This window comes from Acanthaster planci, linkage group LG07, assembly GCF_054643075.1.
Source record: "Acanthaster planci isolate LZ-2023a linkage group LG07, COTS_SCS, whole genome shotgun sequence".
NCBI classification, from domain to species: Eukaryota; Metazoa; Echinodermata; class Asteroidea; order Valvatida; family Acanthasteridae; genus Acanthaster; species Acanthaster planci.
In genome coordinates, this window is record NC_141783.1 from 1,447,095 (window position 1) to 1,464,720 (window position 17,626).

The 17,626-nt window shown below is 40.8% G+C and overlaps 3 protein-coding genes across 3 annotated transcripts; 1 reads left to right on the plus strand and 2 right to left on the minus strand.

Moving 5' to 3' along the window:
- Window positions 1–401: 401 nt before the first annotated feature.
- On the minus strand, window positions 402–11,222 carry LOC110979733 (uncharacterized). Its single transcript, XM_022235780.2, has 4 exons — window positions 11,027–11,222; window positions 10,170–10,350; window positions 1,030–1,144; window positions 402–602 (listed from the first exon to the last, which is right to left on the minus strand). The coding sequence occupies exons 1-4, from the start codon at window positions 11,220–11,222 to the stop codon at window positions 402–404; spliced, it is 693 nt and encodes a 230-aa protein (XP_022091472.2).
- On the plus strand, window positions 2,093–3,852 carry LOC147798515 (uncharacterized). The gene is made up of 2 exons (XM_087139027.1): window positions 2,093–2,837; window positions 3,175–3,852. The coding sequence occupies exons 1-2, from the start codon at window positions 2,238–2,240 to the stop codon at window positions 3,499–3,501; spliced, it is 927 nt and encodes a 308-aa protein (XP_086995153.1). The 5' UTR covers window positions 2,093–2,237; the 3' UTR covers window positions 3,502–3,852.
- A 518-nt stretch (window positions 11,223–11,740) lies between the features above and the next one.
- Window positions 11,741–15,990, minus strand: LOC110979734 (uncharacterized). Its single transcript, XM_022235781.2, has 4 exons — window positions 15,571–15,990; window positions 14,248–14,428; window positions 13,801–13,915; window positions 11,741–13,653 (listed from the first exon to the last, which is right to left on the minus strand). The coding sequence occupies exons 1-4, from the start codon at window positions 15,713–15,715 to the stop codon at window positions 13,456–13,458; spliced, it is 639 nt and encodes a 212-aa protein (XP_022091473.2). The 5' UTR covers window positions 15,716–15,990; the 3' UTR covers window positions 11,741–13,455.
- Window positions 15,991–17,626: the final 1,636 nt, after the last annotated feature.

Here is a 17,626-nt window from a genome sequence, read left to right on the forward strand (position 1 = left end):
ATATTGGTGTACCGATCACAGATAGCCCCTATACAAATAAGTGACATTGGTCAACATTAACAGGCAGCTACATGCTAAAAGCACATAGTACAGATCTCAGTAAACTGGATGTGATTAGTGGCATGTATATCTGCATCTCATGCGATAAATGTTAGGCTCTATATGTTTATATAAAATATCCTCACATATACATGCCTCCATTGAAGTCTTGTGTCACTAACTTAGGATTCTGTTAACAAAGACCTATGTTTACGGTGTCTCGCACGTCATGTCTTCTAATGCTATTTGTCGAAGTTAAAAAAACCGATATTTTTTCTTTCTGCGATATATTTCACCGTTCATTTAGACAGAATCACATTTGGCTTTATACATCATATACATGACATCAGAGGCTATAGGACTCATTCGACGGTATGTTTGGATTTCAACCGATCAAATTTGGCGCAAATTTCTTTGAAGTTGCGCGTCTGTGGCTCGCACTTTCCCTCGGCCTTGTATTTCCCGTTGATGAACACCATCATCTGTGTTAGATTCAGCCCGTCCCCCATGGCAAGAATCGCTGCTTCCACAAGGATCTCAAGCATTTCAACTTCACCCACATTCTGAAAGAAACAAGCTCAGTATGAACTACAACTAAGTAAGTTACCATACATGGGACAAAGTCACAAAGTAAGAAAATAAGCGAGTAAAACCCATGCCTCGAAAACATAAATTCAAGCGAAATAATTTTTTTTTTATGTTTTAGGTTAAAAAGCTCAGACTAGTCAGAGGGATCGCCCCCTGCTCCCACGAGCAAGCAACTAAAACATGTAAGAAAAGTGACGATAGCAATTGTTTGGCCAGGATGGACGGAGGGGGGGGGTACACCCCCCAGCGAAGGTCTGTTTCCCCCCTTCCGACAGAAAAACATTTATGAATGAGAATAAATAGCGGATGTTGATCATGTCCTTTGTCTTCGGTCGGGGGTATTGTTGGTGTCAATTCTCCTCATCCAGTCTTTTAAGATTAGAAAGAAGATGGGTGTCCTACCTGTCGTCCTGTGTTGAGCAGAGAAGTTGCGATCTTACACTCTTGCTCCATGAAGATATCCTTCAGACACTTGAAAACAGTGCTTGCTAGATCAGTGGCATTTGGTTTATGGTCCCTTTGGAGAAACATATTCAGAAAAGGGTTTGTATACTTTGTACGGCACATGAAAAAACTTGAAGCAAATTGTTGATTAGGAAAAGTAATGATCTCCTTTTTAGTTCGATACGCTTAATCCTAAAAGAACTGGGAGCGAACTCCCCCCCCCCCCCATTTGTATAATATCGCCACAGTGCGTTTTTTTCTTGAGCCGTGCCTATAAATGAGAGTTTGTTTTCAACTCTTCCGTAAAAATCGAGTATACTACGGAGCCGCTAAAGGGACATGAAATTATGAGATTTTTTTTTATTTCGTTCCCTCGAATTATTATTTCGTTCCCTCGAATTATTAATTCGTTCCCTCGAAATCATTGCGTACCCTCGAAATATTATTGCGTTCCCTCGAAATGTTATTGCGTTCCCTCGAAATCATTTCGTTCCCTCGAAATATTATTTCGTTCCCTCGAAATATTATTGCGTTCCCTCGAAACATTATTGCGTTCCCTCGAAATATTGCATTTCGTTCCCTCGAAATAATGATTTCGTTCATTCGAAATATCTGGGCCATTTTCTTTGATACTGTCGTGGCACATCGACTTGGTGTTCCAGGAAAAAGCTGAAATACCTTCAAGGTAAGCAATGAAACCTTATAGTAATCGGCATTCCTCAACGAACAGTGTTTCCGAAGCACCATTGTCTCGCTGTAACTTGTACAATGATGTGTACATTTTGGGTAGCCACATTTACGGATGTTGCAAAGCTTTGCACACAACACGTCGCGAAATTTACCTAAGTCCCTATCTAGCAATTCTTTCTATGTGCTGCAGATCAGTGCTTACTCCAATCTATTCTGTTCAATTAACAGGTCAAGACCTAAAGAAGAGGTAAAAATGGTCACAGATGATATTCGTGAGGCGATTAAGATATACTTTGAAATCGGTTTGCAGTACCGAGACATTGTCCGAATACTTGCAATTGAGCACGGTGTCTTGTCACTGCGGCTATAGAGAAATTGGACTTTTCAGGAGGAAAAACTACAGTGACATTAGGGATGTGGTTGACTTTATTCATGAACAAATATAAACGTCGGGAAAACTGCACGGGTACAGATGGATGCATGAGAAATGCCTTTTACATCATCTGCACTGCAAAGTGGAGGATGTCCGTATCATCCTTGCAGTGTTGGACCCAGAAGGGAATGCCCAAAGACGCAAGAGGAGGCTACTTCGCCGATCTTACTCATCGAAGGGACCCAACTATCTGCGGCATTTGGATGGTTATGACAAACTAAAAAAATATGGAATATGCATCAACGGGTGTGTGGATGGATTCTCGAGGCACGTTGTGTGGATGAATGCATATTACACCAACTCTGACCCAAAGTTTATTGGAGGCTACTTCGTAGAAGCAGTGAAATCTCGAGCTGGTTGTCCACGAATCCTGCGTGGCGATTCTGGTACTGAAAACGCATACGTGCGTGACATGCAGAGATTCTTACGAATGGAGGACAATGACGCCATGGCAGGTGACTCCAGCTACTTGGAAGGACCAAGTACAGCCAACCAGCGCATCGAGTATTTGTGGTCATTCCTCAGACGGGAGTGCACAGACTACTGGATATGCTTCTTCCAGCAAATGCTTGACGATGGTCATTTCAGCGGAGACTTCTTAGATGTGAATTTGGTACGGTTCTGTTTCATGCATCTAATTCAGGTACGTGTTGGAAGATATTCCAAGTTGATGCATCACTTAACAAGGAAATTGAAACTAATTGCAATCTGAAAAAAGTTAGCATTGATCCAACAGGACTGAAAGGCTGACATATTTATCATAACCCAAAGTAAGCCTATGTTCAGTGGCCCTGATAGTTTCACAGTTCAATTTGTCGCAAAAAGCCTTCCTACTTCACACGGTTCAAGGCAAAACAACTACAGTATAAGACAATACATGTAGCCGTAAGCTGATTTATTCCTTGCTCCCTTTCGCAATTATGAACTGGCCGTGGCGGTGTAACAGAAATTTATATTAATTTACTTATATGTTTTTACAGGATGATCTTGATGATACAATCGCAACCTGGAATCAACACCTCATCCGGCCATCCAGGAATGCCCATTCGCCAAGTGGTCGCCCTAATATGATGTACTACATGCCTGAACTGTACGGCACCATTGACTACTTGTGTCCGACGTCGGAAAGAAACATTCAAGCATGTCAAGACGAATGTGCATTCAGATCCAAGGTTCCATGTGACATGGATGTGTATGAAATGTGCTGTCGTTTGATCAGTGACAATCGGTATCAATTTCCCCAAAACTCGGAGTCGGCTTTGGACTTGTACATTGAAATAAGGCCAGAGATCCTCACAATGATGTAACTCTTCCTAACTTAATCAACACTCCTACATGCTTCAAACGTCTTTTTTGGATGTTCAAAGTGTCTCTGTACAACCATTCTTATCGCATGCCAATATTGTCAAAACTGTTAATGCACACTGCGGATGCATTGGATAAACATACGAACCGATTCAGATAAATATTTCTTGAAGTTGGCAATCATTCTTAAACATATTTTGGGTCGATTTTACAAGAGAACAAAAATTTTGATCTTGCACTTGTAGTAAAAAATCATTAGTTACACTTATACTTTGTTGATCCTTGAACGAAAGAGTAGTGTATATACATAAACCAAACGGTGGTGCTATGTTGACTTTGCCCATGTACAAGCAATGTTCCATTACTTTGTTGAAAATTGGTTTTAGATGCATTTCTGGGATAGTATGGTGGCATTGAAAATGGTGGTCCTGGAGGGAAATTGCATATCGCAAATATCTTTCCAAATATTTGCAATAACATTTGCGATGTCATTGCACATTAATCACAAGTAAATTGCAAAGATATTTGTGAAATGCTCATATCGAAATTGTAGTTGAAATTCCACAAGAGTGTAATGAACATCACTCTGACAAAAAATACAATGGCCAACTAGGAACGATGTAATTATCGGTAATCATCAAGCTCAAATATCAATAATGCCACACAATTATAGTTAACATTAACTAATCAACATAATTAAGAATGCTGAAGCCTTTCAAACCTATAAAATGACAACAGAACCAGCACACTGTTTTTGAGAAGTTATCACATAATTATAGCACCAATTTTAGTAACATTGTTTCTTGCTCCAATTTTCAACTCACTGATCGTGATCAAATTACAGCATAAAGGAAACGAACATGGCAAATTGTTCTTCATGTCCTCCTTGTGTAAGTTGGGAAGCAAAACCAAAATGAAAAAAAACAAATAAAAACTTGGAAATGACGATTTCTGCATAAATTTGCCATTGGAACAACACTGGTTCATGTTTACTCAAACTTTGTAAACTTAATGGCTAGAATATCCTCTACAGATTTCGGTCATCCATGTACCATTTTTAAATTAAAACCAAATTGCAGACCAAAGAAGTCCAATTAAACAATAACTACAATTAAATGTCCATTTCAATTTCTGTTTCAATACAGAATTAACACAAAAGTTACAACAATAAAACAACTGGCATGTATATTCGCTTCCTAAATGCTCACACTTTTAACCTTCTGGGCAGAATTTTGTGTACTGGTGTACAATGTGAAATCAAAATAGTAGAATTTGGGTTTAACATATTTTTTCTATGTTGTAAACAAATTGAACTATAAGTTAGAAAACTGGAGATATATAGTATACTTTTTCTTTAAGAGTTTGTAAGAACAGAATAACAGCTGTTTTTGCAACTTACTGGTCAGAATATTATGAAATAAAATGAAAACACGACATTATGGTCATCTTCAAATTTACTTTGATCAAATAAAAATACACTTGTAGAGAAGCTAAATTAAAGTATACAAGAAATAATGATAAAATGTTTATTGATGATTTGCTTCATCAGCACGTGACAGAACAGCTGCTTAATATTAAAAGCATGTATAGTCTTCTTGCAATTTACTTTTTTCACGAAACATTCTTCACATGCGCCAAAAATGAAATTAGACTTGGGTTTCCTTAATTTAATTAATAGCTTCTTTGTTGGAAATCGTAATGATACTACATGTATTGGAATCCATATTAACTTGTGTAGCTCAGCATGTTTGTCACCTTTCTACAGTTACACTGTAAAAGAAATATAGACGTCCACAGACTATGTACCATAAATCAGAAAAAGGCATCTTCTAAAAAATATTAAAAACTTTTAAACAAAACAAGTTTTGAATTTACAACAGGAAAACAGCAAACTTTTTCAGATGAATTGTCATTTTTAAACTAACTCAAAGTAACAGAAATACCAGTGCGCGGCTTGGTCTATGGTTGTTGCCTTTATATTATGTCCATCTTGAGATAGTTGCTCTCCAGGATGCATATGAACTCCTTTCGCAATTCTTGGTAGCTGCCATACAGGTGGAAGGGATCTCAAGCACAGGCCCACATGTGTGAGCCTGGGGTGCCCTACCAAGTCCCCTCATTCTATTGAATGTAACTGAGATGGACTGTGTGCAAAGTATTTCAGCCCCTGTGACATGACGAAGAAACTGCTTGAGCATAGGGGCGTCAAGTCCTCTGATAAACTGCTTTAGGTATGACAAAACCGCTGCTTCCTCACTGTTTGATGGATTTGCATCAAGGAGCCTGATAACATTGCGTGTTGTTGGCTTCTTGCTGTCGTACATCTGGCGTATGGCATCTGGATTGGGCAGAAGACGTTCCAATTTTGCTCTTGCAGAGGTGGCCATGGCATCAAGGGCAAATTTCGGCTCCTGAATCAGTTCTTTTCGTGCGATCTTAATAAACATCGGTTTGACTTCATCGCCCGATGGGACCGAGTGACAATTAACTCGAGACAACAGATCAAGGTAATCGTCCTGCTCATCCTCATCCAGATCTTCGCCGCGCAGAACTTTGTCTACCAATTGTCGGTCTGCGTCACAGAGATACATTCTCAAGGATTCCATGAGACAAGTAGGAGTCACGGAATGTTCACCGTTGATTAAAGCCACTGAGAAAGCATAGGACAACTTAAGTGGGTAGACGCCAGTATCCTTGTAGCCCTTGAGAAGGATCCTCCCTACAGCTTGCCATTCGTCCGTATCATAGTCAGAGAATATCGACGGAACCCTTTCCTCTTCTCCGCACGTGTAAGACATAAAGAACTCCTTCCAAAAGGCGGAATAGGCTTCCCGTGACAAGCCCTGATTGTCTGCTCCGGCTTCATCTACAAACTGCACCCTGATAGGCACTTCTACAATAGCTGGATCCATAAATACAGCCGTCATGTCTTGTAGAATACAAGATCGACGTATGGTGACGGCTGTCGCTTTGACCTCACCTGCTGGTGGAGTTGGTGATCGAGGTGAATTATGTGGTGACGGAAGATCTGGAGTGGAAACTGTAAGATCAGTTGGTTGATGATCACGACTTTCGTCAATACTGGGGAAAACCAGGTTTGTCAGACTGTTTGTGTCCAGGTCAAAGGTGTCATAAACGACCGTTTCTTCTAACTGCTCAAAGGTTGAAGGTCCAGCGATTGACCGACCAAACGCTATTTCGGGGTCAGGTGAACTACCGAAGACTGTCGGAATGATTTCAGTACCTTCTTTCAGGACGCCAGCGTCGTATATGGTGCTATCGGTGCTATCAGTGAGTTGCTCCACGTCATCAGTTGACTTGCCATGCTGTTGTGAATCAAGAGTGGATCCTGCACCATCTTCCACATCAAGAGTGGACTTCTTCGACTGACCTTGCAGGTTCTTTCGTCGTTTAACCCGCGGTGAGCATTCCCTCAAGGGATTTTTGGAGATGGCAGAATCGTCTTGGTTTTCCTCGCTATCAGTTGATGAAGAACACGCTCGAATGCGCTTGGTGGCAAGGTACAGCCTCAGCATTTTACACTTTTGAGATTGATACATCTCTTCCACCGTGGTACTTCCATCTAAAGCAACATGGGACGCGTCTGTTATGAAGTAGTTGTATTCTGAAAGTTTACCACGTCTGTTTTTTCCAGAAGGAAAAAACCACCCCTTCACCTGCTTTCCGATATTGTCTAGAGTTTGGTCAACTTGAAATGCTTCATGCCTGGTACCGCCACCAGATGGCGCCTTCACTTGCTTGTAGCCTTGTGTGGACTCATCATAATCCAACCAACCAATTTCCACACGTCTTGATTTTTTCTTTGCGTTTTGGTTCCCTTGCTGACTTCTCGATCTGGAGTCATGTTCCGCCCCTCCTTTCTTGACTTTCCTTTTTAGCCTTTCAATAAGACTCGACCTTTTCCCTCCAATTTCGTCACAGGTGCTCGATGACGCAGTAGACTCTGTATCTGTGCTTGCTTTGACGAGAGCCGCCACAGCCACTCTATCCCCATACTTGGGAATATACTTCTCCAGTGCGGAACCGTCCATTATACCGACAACATCGGTATCTATCTGCATAGAAAAAAAAAATAAACATCAACTCATAAAAGAAGATGCAGTGTCCCATTTCAGCTCGAATATGCCGAGAAATGGATTTTAAAGTTGAATTGACAAATTTGCTGGATTGCCTATGTTATAATCTTTAAATGAGGCATAGCTCGAAAAATCCACCAACTGGAAGTTATTAATTGATTTTTGTCTAATTGCAATTTTTGACATATTTCAAAAATCAAAATTTGACCCAAATTCATTAATAAATTCCCCTCGGTCGATTTTTCTGCGCTAGACATCATTTAGAAGCTTATAACTTATGCAATCTTACAAAATTATCAATTACACTTTAAGATCAAGTTTTCAGCATAAATTCTTGCTGAAATCGGACAATGCATCTCTTACATTCGTAGCTGGTGTCGTATTAAAGCATCCATATTGGCCCTATAAATGAAGTGTATTTTGATGTAATTAATTCGTTGGGGGTATAAATTCAGTCAGCCGGATGGCTGGTCTTTTCCCTGATCCAACAATACCCCGTGCCATCTATTGGCTCAAAATCATTCCAGACCTATTCCTTTCTCTGCCTCAGATATAAGCCACATTTCATTAATGAAAATTGTGTTTGCAGACGTGAGACTCCGATCTTATAATTAATATCTTCTCCCCGATACAAAAACCATCTAAAAATAACAATTGTTGCGGTACCCACTGTATATTTGACTTGAACCGGCTAATTGACATCGGCAAGCTCGGTGGTGGAGTGGTTAAGAAGTCTGCACTAGTAAGCAGAAGGTCTTGAGTTCAAATCCCAACAAATAACAATTGTTGCGGTACCCACTGTATATTTGACTTGAACCGGCTAATTGACATCGGCAAGCTCGGTGGTGGAGTGGTTAAGAAGTCTGCACTAGTAAGCAGAAGGTCTTGAGTTCAAATCCCAACCAAGCACACTTGCGGTTTTTTCACAAGTTCTCTTAAAGCACTGAGCATACAGTGCTAGAAAAACATCGGGAAGTCCCAAAACTTATACTTAAATACCGTATCTTCTCCCCGATGCAAAAACCATCTAAAATACCTTTGTGTCAAGTCTTGTCTCGTTTTGTTGACAGTATGGAAGAAGCTGGGCCAGACATAACTATAAATTCAAAAATGCATTACCTTATCTTCTTCCATTCGTTTGATTGTTTCCTCATCCATGCCTCGTTTCTTCAAAAATAAACGCAGTTTTTCGTTCATGCCTTGTTTGGGAACAAAATACAACTTGTCACTTACAAATTAGAAAATCTAGAAGTTGTTGAATTGGAAGACAAACAAAGCAGCAAGTTTGGTAAATAGGACACTACACAAACTTTTCAAATTAACGAAAAAAAAACCCAGCGAGTTGACATTCTTATAAAGCAAAATAGCGAACCCAACTTTCCTCCACTTCATATATTCAGCCTATCATTACAACAGCCATTTATCTGTAGGCTGAACTGCAAGTCGACATGCACAGCACGTGCAAAGGGTTGTTTACCGAAAAACACCGAAGAGCAAACTGTGGTACACCCAAAGAAGTCTATGGGTACACCACCTACCTGATAACACCACCTCTATGGCTACACCACTTTAATGCGGCACTGCAAAATTTATACATTGTACAAGTTTCAGCGAGGAGCTTTGAAAACGCTGTTCAGTGAGGAATGCTAAATGTATAAGGTTTCATCACTTACCTTGGACGTATTGCCGCTTTTTCCAGGAACATCGATTCGATTTGCCACGGCAGTACAAAGAAAATGCTACAGATATTTCGAGTGAACGAAATCATTATTTCGAATGAACGCAATCATTATTTCGAGGGAACGAAATGCAATAATTCGAGGGAACGAAATCTTGTTTTTCGAGGGAACGAAATATTATTTCGAAGGAACGAAATAACATTTCGAGGGAACGAAATGTTTTCGAGGGAACGAAATAATATTTCGAGGGAACGAAATAACATTTCGAGGGAACGAAATAATATTTCGAGGGAACGAAATGATTTCGAGGGAACGAAATAATAATTCGAGGGAACGAAATAATATTTCAAGGGAACGAAATATTATTTCGAGGGAACGAAATAAAAAAAAATCTCATAATTTTATGTCCCTTTAGAGGCTCCGTAGTATACCACTCTGGCGGAGCGCCAATTTTTTGATAGACAGGTCACTGAGCCTAAAATGTACCGTACGCATTTCCATTGATGTGCTCAATAGGGAAGTGTGACGTCAGGTAAACCAGGAAGTGCCGTACACCGAACGGAGTGCGTGCGCCTGTTGGTTCATGCGCTGGTTTGGGTGCTAATGGCTTTCCCACACATTGTGTATCCACTTCAGTACTCTAGAGAGGGGCTGGTCTGCGTTTGAAGGAGTGTCTTTACATTCATCCCAGATTGTAAAAAATCTGATATGGTACAACCCGCTATGGGAAGGTCCAAAATAACTGCACCTGAGGCTTGGCTGAGGGTTTTTCTTTCAAAACGTATGTCGAAGTACATTATTCATCCAATTTTTCAATCTTCTCCTTCCCCTATGCATGCAGTTCGCAAGTTCATATTAAATTAGCATTATATATTTTTTCTTTTCTTTGTTCACCCTGATTCGTAGCACAAGACTCTGTCGAAGGGGAGGTAAATCTGGTCGAGATTCTTGGACAACCAGCACTTGCATGTGTCTCTCCTGTCTACTTCTTTGTCCTTCGCCAGGTCTGCTAAGTTCACTCCGAGGTTCGTCTGCAGAGAGTGTACGACGGTGCCCTTGGGTGTGTCATAGCGTCCTTGATGATAAAGGAACAGCAGAATCATTACTTTCCTATCCATATTTAAGATTTATGCTGCTCAAAAACGTCATTCGGCAGAAACACTAAGCGCAGACGGCAGGACTCTTTCCAAGGGGTTTTAAGAATGCAAGTTTCCCCAACTAAAGTGTAATTCGACCACCAGAATTAGAATCCATTATTGCGGTGGCACAACCCTCGTGGACAGGTGGTACGCGCGCGTTGCATGCCTCTTCGACCAATAGGATGTCGTGATTTGCCAAATGTACGCGCGCGTCACGCTGAGGAATGTGCGTGTGAATGTAGTGTCACCGCAGTTATGGCGTCTAATCGGATTGGTCTATAGATACCTTAATCTTACCGGTGTTCAATACAGTGGTGTAGCTTATAATTACTTAGGTATATTTGGCCAAATGTGTTCAGTACAGTGTTGACAAGATTCACAAGTTATGTATGAAATTAAAGTTCGCCATTGTTCGATGGACCCCTGTAAGCTAAGTGATTAAGTCGGAACAACCATGTGTTCCTGCCTGCTATCACTTTAGAAGCATCGCAAGTTGATATCTTCGTGCAACTTGACATCAATGCTTAAAAAGGCCTGTACAAGTCTTACATTTATATTCTTATTATATTGTTGTACATCTGCCAGAACAGCCCTTTATATCTATAGACTTACCCGGAAGGCAGGACAACATCAAAATGTCCACCTTGTTACGCGTGCCCATTTTACTCATATCGCCCACACACAACTCGATAGACTTCTCGTTTCCGTCTATGAAAAGGACCATGGTGTCCTTGACAATAAACTCCTCCATCTTGCTGATTTCTGACAGATCGATTTGGGTCTTCGAACGTGAAGTCCGTGCTCCCATGATGAATCTTTAACTTTTCTGATGGTTTCTCCTAAACAAGTAGCACAATGTGTAAATATTTACATGTGGTGTTATGACGCATACACTAATTCTCTCTGCATAAAATGAACTTTAAACCTGGGTTTTCCCCGCCATGTGAGGAGTGTAAATCGTTAAAGTTCAGAGGACAAACTGACGGGGGATTTCGGGTACCGGGCAGGACTTTTATCTCCAGACCTTTGGTTTATAGCACCCTAACAACTGACTTTTTAAAAACACTCAAAACTGTCAACCGAATTCCTTAACGTGATGACGCTGTTCAGAAATGCTTCATGAAGAGGTCATGGATTACTTGTACACAAATCATCAACAGATCCATCGTCACGCTTTGAATACGTGGAAGTTTACCTTCATCCCACCAATCTTTCATGATGAGGGCGCTCATTTATGTTTGGGGTAATAGGATTGTGAAATTTATTAACGTTGCGTGAGCTAACTCCTTTTGTTTGAAAAAAAAAACAACTTTTTACAAAAAAGACTTTCCATATTGAATCGGTTATTATTGCTTACAAGTCATTTCAACTATTCATGCCATTATAAATAATGTTTCTGATGTTTGAAACCCTTCAAAATATTTCATTTTTATCAATCACACGAACACGAATCTGGTACCGAAACTCTGTCAAATAAAAACTAATAAAAAGAAAGACGCAACAGCAGTATGAAAGCGACCTGCACATTTGTTTTTCTTTTACATGCATAAGTTTATGTAAAGCAACTTGATGCAAATTAACAATGGCAAAAATATATAGGCCGAATGTACAAATCTGCGATCTTATATCAGCAATATGGCCGACTCCAGAATAATTTCCATTTTATTGGTTAGTTATCAAGTCAATATATCAGGTAACAAGTTTTTCTTATTAGCACAGTACTTATCAAAAGGTTTCCGGATGTACAGAGAAAAATCATTTTATTCGAATTAAAAAAGGCTATTAAATCAATCAATCGATTATTATTTTGTGGGTGTCAACTACTGACGTAAAACCTACATACTCAGGCATATGATCAAAGCAAGGAAGAACCAAAGGAGATTATTCACATCATTATTATCGGCAATAGTTGGTCGATCTTCAAGTCTTTCGCAGTAACGCTGGAATAAGGCAGGTCTATATTATACAGGGTGACACGCCCCCGAAAAAACCCTAAATGAATTAAAAAAAAAACTACAGCCCCAAAGTAACACATTAACATTCATTTCCCCGCCAAACTAATTGTCAAAAATTACTGCTTTGGGTGTCAAAATAAAGATAAGGATGCTTTCCCTCCAAACCTGAAACTTCATTTAAATCTGATAGTGGGTTGCGGAGATATTTTAATATTTAACACAACTCAATCTATGGCAAGGTGATCGCAACGCGTCATCAAAAATTAAATGGAGAAAAAAGTGTTAATTTTGGGTTGCATTTTTTTCGGGGGGGGTTCTCTGAATTTAATGGCTAATCCACCATTAAGCAAATAATTGACGGAAATCTCTAAGGCAAAATACCACGGCTAAGCTATAAAGACATAGACAGTCCATAGCAAGAGAACAGACAACAGTATATTTTATAAGATTTTACTTCATGTAGGCCTACAGGGGCGTAAATCCAACAAGGGATTATCCAAAGACCAACTGCTCTGCCCTGAACATTCCAGAACCTGCAGGAGGAGTGTCCTATTACATTTGAGAGCAATATCCATTCTGATAAACGTACACATCATAGGACCATCATGTATATATTCCTTCGCCTACCTACAGTCTTCTATACCCTTAAACGAAAAGGTTTGGCTTGACGGTTTTTGGCTCGTTTGTTCTCCGTTTTCACAGATGCACCCGGACGAAGGGCGTAGCTAGGATTTTACTGGTGGCGGGGGGCACAAAGGGGCACCAGTATCTTGTGGGAGGCACCAGCTTTCAGTGGTGTTTTTTTTTGGTGGGGGTGCAAGCTTTTATTAACTTTGTCCAATATCCATTCCTCCGGTTTTTTTCAGGGGGGGGCACCTTGGGGGCACCGGGAACTTGGGGGGCACGTGCCCCTTAGGTCCACCGTGGCTACACCACCCGCAGTTAATGGTTCTCATCAAAAAGGGGAGTACCAGTCATTGCCCAGTAGGGGATATCCCCTAATTCTCCCCTGGTATTTACGCCCATTATTACTCCAACTGGACATGTCATCAACGCGAGTGACATCGACAAAGCGCGCCTCTAACTTTACGCCGTGTGCCTCGCTCTCAATTCCTCAAACTTGGCGCAGATCCCTTCGAAGTTGCGCACTTTCGGTGTGTAGTCCGCCTCACCCTTGTACTCAGCGTTGATGAAAAGCATGAGCTGGCGTAGATTCAGTCCGTCCTGCATGGCAATAATAGCTGCTTCCACTATGGCCTCTAGCATCAAAACCTCGTCCATTTTCTGACAAGTTAACAAACCAGTCAACAAACTGAAACGATGGTATACTTTTACAAACAGGTGGAAAAAGTCACGTCATGCATGATGTGTGACATCTTTGACGTACAATAATGAGCAGACTCATGGTAGGTCTACAGTAATAGCTCTTACCTGTTGTCCCGTGTTAAGAAGAGAAGCCACAAGTCTGAAGTCTTGCTTCTTGTAAATATCCTTCAGACAGCTGAATGTAGTGTTGGTGAACTCGGTGGCAGCGGCCTGACTCTGCCTGTACAAAAAAAAAACCAATAATAACCAAGGTCAACATTTGTTAAGTATGTCTCCGTACTTCATCAGGGGATTATGTCTCACCGGGAGAAAGCACTGAAATTCCTCAGTTCGCTTCATCTGACATTCAACGCTGCATTTCGGAAACCTTAAATAACATTGGGGATCAGTCTTTCATCTTCGTCCGATTTTTAAGCGATAACAGAAATTTTACTGTACCTCAGCATAATTCCAACCACACTAAGCTGCGTTGGAGGAAACTTCTTTAACTCCGTGCACAAGACAAATAAAAGTACATGGAAAATACAGGGCCCATTGGTATCCTATACTTACCCTGATTCGTAACACATGATTCTATCGAAGGGCACATCTGTCCGGCCAAGTGGCTTGGACCACCAACACTTGTGCGTGGCTCTCTTGTCCGCCTCCTTGTTCTGGGCCAGGTCTGCCACGCTCACATTTAGGTTCTTCCGCAAAGAGTGCATCACGGTGCCCACGGGGGTGTCATAGCCATCTAAGGGGGAAATGGGGCAAACCAAATGGATTTTTGTCTGGAACTTGAATCAGTACGTCTATTTATAAAAATACTTCCTCTACATGTGGGGAAAAGGGACTGTCTACATATCTTTTACACGGATATTATTTTGAGTAACTGACAAAGATTGCCGATCCGCCGAATAAAGGGTGTACTTACAACAATTATTTTTGTAACAAATGTGTGGCGGCAAACACATGCAATTACTAAATTTTGTAACTGTGGGTTAAAAAAACCACCCTAAATTAAGGAATGTGAGAAGCTCCAGAATGCAGTTTGTATTTTTTTCCTAAAAAGAACTTGTTTCATGCTTTCATTTCTTTATCACTGGCACTGTATATGATGTCTTTAACCAACGAGGTATATATTTTTCTCATTGACATCTGGCCTCTATTTTCAGGTCAAAACACGAAAATGTTGCCACGGTAAAAACAGTTCAGGGTAAAAACAGTTAGTCATAGAGTTTGTGGGAGCAATGGTAGCTGGTAGTGGACCCTTCACTGAAAAAAATACATGGGTTAAAATTTGACTCAGGGGGTGAAAACTGCAGCTACCCAATTGGGAATTAAAGCCAATTATGTAAGTTAAACATAATTTCTGGTTCATTAATTCACTGGTTAAAACGAACCCATTCTCTGGGTTAATGAACCAGAAATTAAGGTTAGTTAGTTTCTACCTTCCTTGCTAATCCCATTAGGTGCATGGGTACCGCATTTGCGCACATTCTTCAGCAAATTACAATACGGGTCATTCTCTGAATTCGGGGTCCAAAAATTGTTTCACCTGACCTGTGTACTTTGACATGGCAATATCTCGAACATTAATTTCAAACCATTCTATTTGCTTGGCAGGTAATGTGCATTAATTCATCACTCGTGGAAATTAGAAAAGTGTTCTGAACTTACAAAATCACGTCAGATGTGACAGGGATACCAAAAAAAATTAGACCCCTAATTTTTAGAATTGGTCGAGAAGGCATGTCACGAACACGTACGCAGGCCTACCACCTGTCAACGATCGTTGTGCCACCGCATTCATGGCGTCTGATCCTAGTTGTCAAATTACACTTTACTGATAAGGCAAACTGTTCCTCTTTTTCCACAATTTTATTATAGACCTACCGGGCAGTGCGGATATCAGCAAAATGTCCACTTTGTTGCGCATACCCAGTTCACTTAAGTCGCCCATACACAACTCGATGGAGTTAATCTTCTCGTTGTAGAACAAGGGCAAGGTGTCCCTCACGATGAATCTTTGCTCCTCCATCTCGCTGATGGCTCGTCGGTTGTTCTCTGGGTCTACAAAACGACTTGTTTTGTGTACTTCAAGTCCTTTAACCCGCAGAAACACTGTGCTAGGATTGTAATTACAGGGGCATGTATGTATCCGCCTCGCCCTATCCTACGCAACACGATGAACTTTCAACTTGGTTTTTCCCCATGGTGCCAAATATAGACGGGGAAATCCAAGCGTGAGTAAATTTTGAGTAGAGATTTTCGGCTTTACAACATAAATGCGTACATATATCCAAATGTGAAAAGGCAGGCTTGCTGAGGGATACTTTTCGGTCCAGCCGGCTGAGCTGGCGAGTCAACTGCTGAAAATGAAGAGACCAACGATGATGTTTAAGGTGCTTAAAACGTGCTCAATTATTCAAGGCCAGTAACACCCCCTTTGAATTTGCAAATACACGGGGATCCGGATATGTATTACAGTCAGCTTGGCCAATCCGCTCCCAGCGGAAACAAAAGGAGGGCGTGGTTTTAAATGAAATTGACGGTCCTTGGTCGATCACCGCATAGGCGCGCAAGTTTATGCGCATCTAGCACGCGTGGCACGCTGAGTCCGCGCAACGAATTCGTGCTGGAATGTACGTACATGTACGGTATGGTTTTCGCCTGCACGCCGAATGGGGGATTGTATACTTGGGGGACCCCCCAGTTTTTTGACATTTTAATCTTACTAAACTGTAAAAGTCCCCCCAAAACAAAAGCAACAATTTCCTTACTTCTCTGACCCTATTTTGGGAAATTTCAACTTGCAAATTGTGAGAAAATGCGACTTTCTTTACTGATGAACTAGCCATGCACATTTGAATCCACCATGTGTTATGTGTTTCAACACTCACTGTTTCCCCTCAAAATTTCCCTCAAAACTCAAAGCCCTGCCTTTTTTTGACAATATCAACCCTACAGTTATTGAGCATGATGTCAGTCATAGCAAGGTGAATTCAAAAGTTAGCTCTCCGTTCTATTGAAGGAACAGGGTTCCCAAATTTACAATCCCCGCCGAATACAAGTAAAAACTCAGTTGCTTCTTCGTATCTTTCTTTCGCCGTTGAGGGTGCACTTCAACTAGGGTCACGGATATCGGAAAAAGGTGATGCCCTGAACTGTCGATCACTTATCTCAAAACCTACAGAAATGTGCCTGTGAACAAACCTGATGGGGCTTCAGCATACTATATAATCCTCCGAGAAAACCAAAATAATCTAGGTATTTCGATTTCAAAAGGTTACTGGGTCTTGTTTTGAATAGCACCCGAAATAAATCGTCTGAGGCATGATCTAATATTCAATCGAATGTTACGCGATGCCACGCACTGAACCGTCGCGTGTCATGTCACCGCAGCTTGCAGGCACGTCTGACAATTCTCAAAAAATACGTCTTTACGCATCGTTGAAAATGATCTTTATAATGAAGATCGTTGGAAATGGCCTTCTTTCATTTTTTTCTGCAAAATGAAAGATTGCCAGAAAGAATAATTTTTTTACAGGGAGTTTATTTCCACAGCCATCCTCAAACCGAGTACAAGTTTTCAACAGTGATTTCGTCAGTTACTTCTTCGACAACTTGCAAACGATGAACTCGACGTTTAAAAAGGCTCGATTCCTTGGCGTTGGTCGTTCATGTCATTATTTTAGTGGATACTTCATCACTTTTGTGGGAACTGTAATTTTTCTGCCTCTAAAGTAACCGTCCATGTTCCACTTGGTTGTGCTTATAATTACATGAAGCACAACCCAAGAAAATTGGAAACAATTTTGCATTTCTATTTGTACTCACTGCCCTTTCCAAACATCGAGCAGGTGAACAGACTACGCATCGAAGAAATGCAAGAAAAACGCCGACTTACCCGAAGATACAAACCAATAAGAGACATGTCGGTGACATCAAA